The following is a 2316-nucleotide window of genomic DNA, read 5'->3' as shown; positions in this document are numbered from 1 at the left end:
ACAAGTGCTACATAGTCAGATATGCGTGTTGAGCTTAGAGTAATGATAATTGCTACACCACATGTTACAATAATTCAGTATAACTATCTTACTTTTCACTGTATCACTCAATTTATGAGCAAAATTAAATATTCTCGATATATCACACTCTAATATACTTAAAATGAAAATATTTGTCCCCCCCCCATACATATATATATATTTATTAACAATTCCTTTGCAAATTAAGTAAATAATTCACAGTATGATACTGCTCATGGCCTTGAAAAAAAACATTCAAAAGTACGTATTGGTCCTTCTTTGCTTGGTAAAAGTCTCTCTTCAACAAAATATTGCAGGCATTATTTATAAAAAAAAAAAAAAAAAAAAAAATCTAATAGATCCATCTAAGCAGTAAGGTAAACCAACATAATAATTTCACCTTTCTCAAGCTGAAGATGGATTGTGGAGGTTTATCCAACCACTGGTAACAGCAAGAAGGGCAAGACATTCTTTCGTGTTGGTACCTCACCATGATGCTTTGTAGGATGCTTGCAAAGGGGGTTACGCCAATGCCAGTAGCGATCAACACGGCGTGTTCAGCTCTGAAGATATGCCGAGTTGGAGAACCGTATGGCCCTTCGACGAAGACCTGAAAAATAATGTATAGAATAAATATTGGAAAGTTTATGAAGCATGTACGATTTTCGCACGTTTTACAAAAAAAAAGAAAAAAAAGGTGCAAATACGGTATTTAATTTTCTGCTCTACACGTGTAATGCAAATTGTTGCTGAATATAATATTGTAACGTCTCTGTGTTCGTTTGTTAATTTCTCGTATAATTTCTTTCGGGTGAAACGTTAGCGATACAAGTCCTTTCTTAAAAAAAAAAAACTAGTTTATTCTTTCTCAATACAACTTTGCAATACACAGAATTTCCACAGTCACTTTAGCTTAAGCACACGCTATAATTCACAACGATTCACGCACTTTACTTACGGCTACTACCGCGCTTGACTCAATTGTCCGTCCCTATCTCTGCCTGTCTGCAATTATCTATTCCGATTAATTGTCCCGCTTTATCTGGCGCGCTTATATACAAGAATAGAGGGCGCGTAGAAAAGACTAGAGTTGTCACAAACAGACATGATCCTTCTAGAATCTCATGACGTGTTACTAGCGTCACGTGACTTCCGCTGTCGTAATTGATGTCAAGTCAGCAGCCTGAAAATCTTAGATCCTCACGTTAGCCAATAAATGATAAGTAGTATGGTCAAAAAAAAAAGTTTTGTGTTTACATTAAAACTGTATATTAACTACTGATGATGAAAAGACATACAACATTTGATTGTGGTTAACAAAACATTTAAAGTAACTGAAGTCAACTCTTACCCTAAGGCCCTCACTAGACAGCGCAAGTTTTCCCAATTCGGTTGATTCTTCTAGTGAAGAATAGGTAGATGGGGGAGGAGGTGAAGTGAACCTGTTTTCTTCATCTCTTTCATCAGAAATTATTTCGGGAAGGCGCACAGTTGGAAGTATTTTACGGAATCCGGATCCCCTGGACGGAAGTACGATTACGGAATTATAGAGTAAAGGATTTCTTTTTGTTTGAATTGATTGAAGACGTTGACTCTCAGTTTTGCCTAAATAACGGTTTGTCTCCTTGCTCAATATTTCTTGATTCTCTTCAGAAATTACTGATCGTTGTTTATCAAACCGAGAGCTCTCACCAACAGTATTACAATTAAACTTAATTTTCATATCAAGGTCACCATAGTTAGAGCTTGATGGAGGGCCACAAAGCCTTTGTGGTTCATCATCATTTGTACAGTAGTTTGACGATCTTATACGTGATAGGGGATATTTTTCCTTTTCTACTCTTGAAGTTGTCCCTTTTACTCGATAAGATTTGTCTAAATAACCTGTATTACAGGAGTGGTCCTTATTTGACGACTGAGTGAATTGTGACGTTTCTGTCATCTGTTGTTTATCAAAGTAAGTCCAAAGACGATTAGTCCACTCTCCTACTGCTCTGATGTGCAAAGTAATGACGTCTAACACATACACATAAAGATTAAATTATAAACTATTTGCTGTAAAACGCAAAATGGTTGTGTACAGATAAAATTTCAAGAACTGTGAAAGCATATATAAAAATGCTTTAAAACAAAATTAACACTAATGATTGTGAAAGGCGTATGATAATTTGTCACAAACATCTTGTTTCAGTAATTACTATCCCTTATTGTTTTACTCAATAAATAAATCAGTTATTGATATCTGAATATTGCTAATTATAACATCATCCTCAACTTTAAATATATATATATATT

At 34.9% G+C, this 2316-nt stretch overlaps 1 protein-coding gene across 3 annotated transcripts in view; it reads right to left on the bottom strand.

Moving 5' to 3' along the window:
* Positions 1 to 2316, bottom strand: part of LOC106469164 (NADPH oxidase 5-like) — a 34076-nt gene that overhangs the window by 6143 nt on the left and 25617 nt on the right. For all 3 annotated transcript variants that reach the window (XM_013929628.2, XM_022397591.1, XM_022397589.1), the window contains exons 11-12: positions 1373 to 2037; positions 422 to 631 (exon numbers count right to left, since the gene is read on the bottom strand). In XM_013929628.2, the coding sequence (XP_013785082.1) occupies positions 422 to 631; positions 1373 to 2037 (875 nt within the window). The remainder of the gene's footprint in view (positions 1 to 421; positions 632 to 1372; positions 2038 to 2316) is intronic.

Source organism: Limulus polyphemus, unplaced genomic scaffold (genome assembly GCF_000517525.1).
Source record: "Limulus polyphemus unplaced genomic scaffold, Limulus_polyphemus-2.1.2 Scaffold3332, whole genome shotgun sequence".
NCBI lineage: Eukaryota > Metazoa > Arthropoda > Merostomata > Xiphosura > Limulidae > Limulus > Limulus polyphemus.
This window is presented reverse-complemented; position numbering and strand designations above follow the sequence as displayed.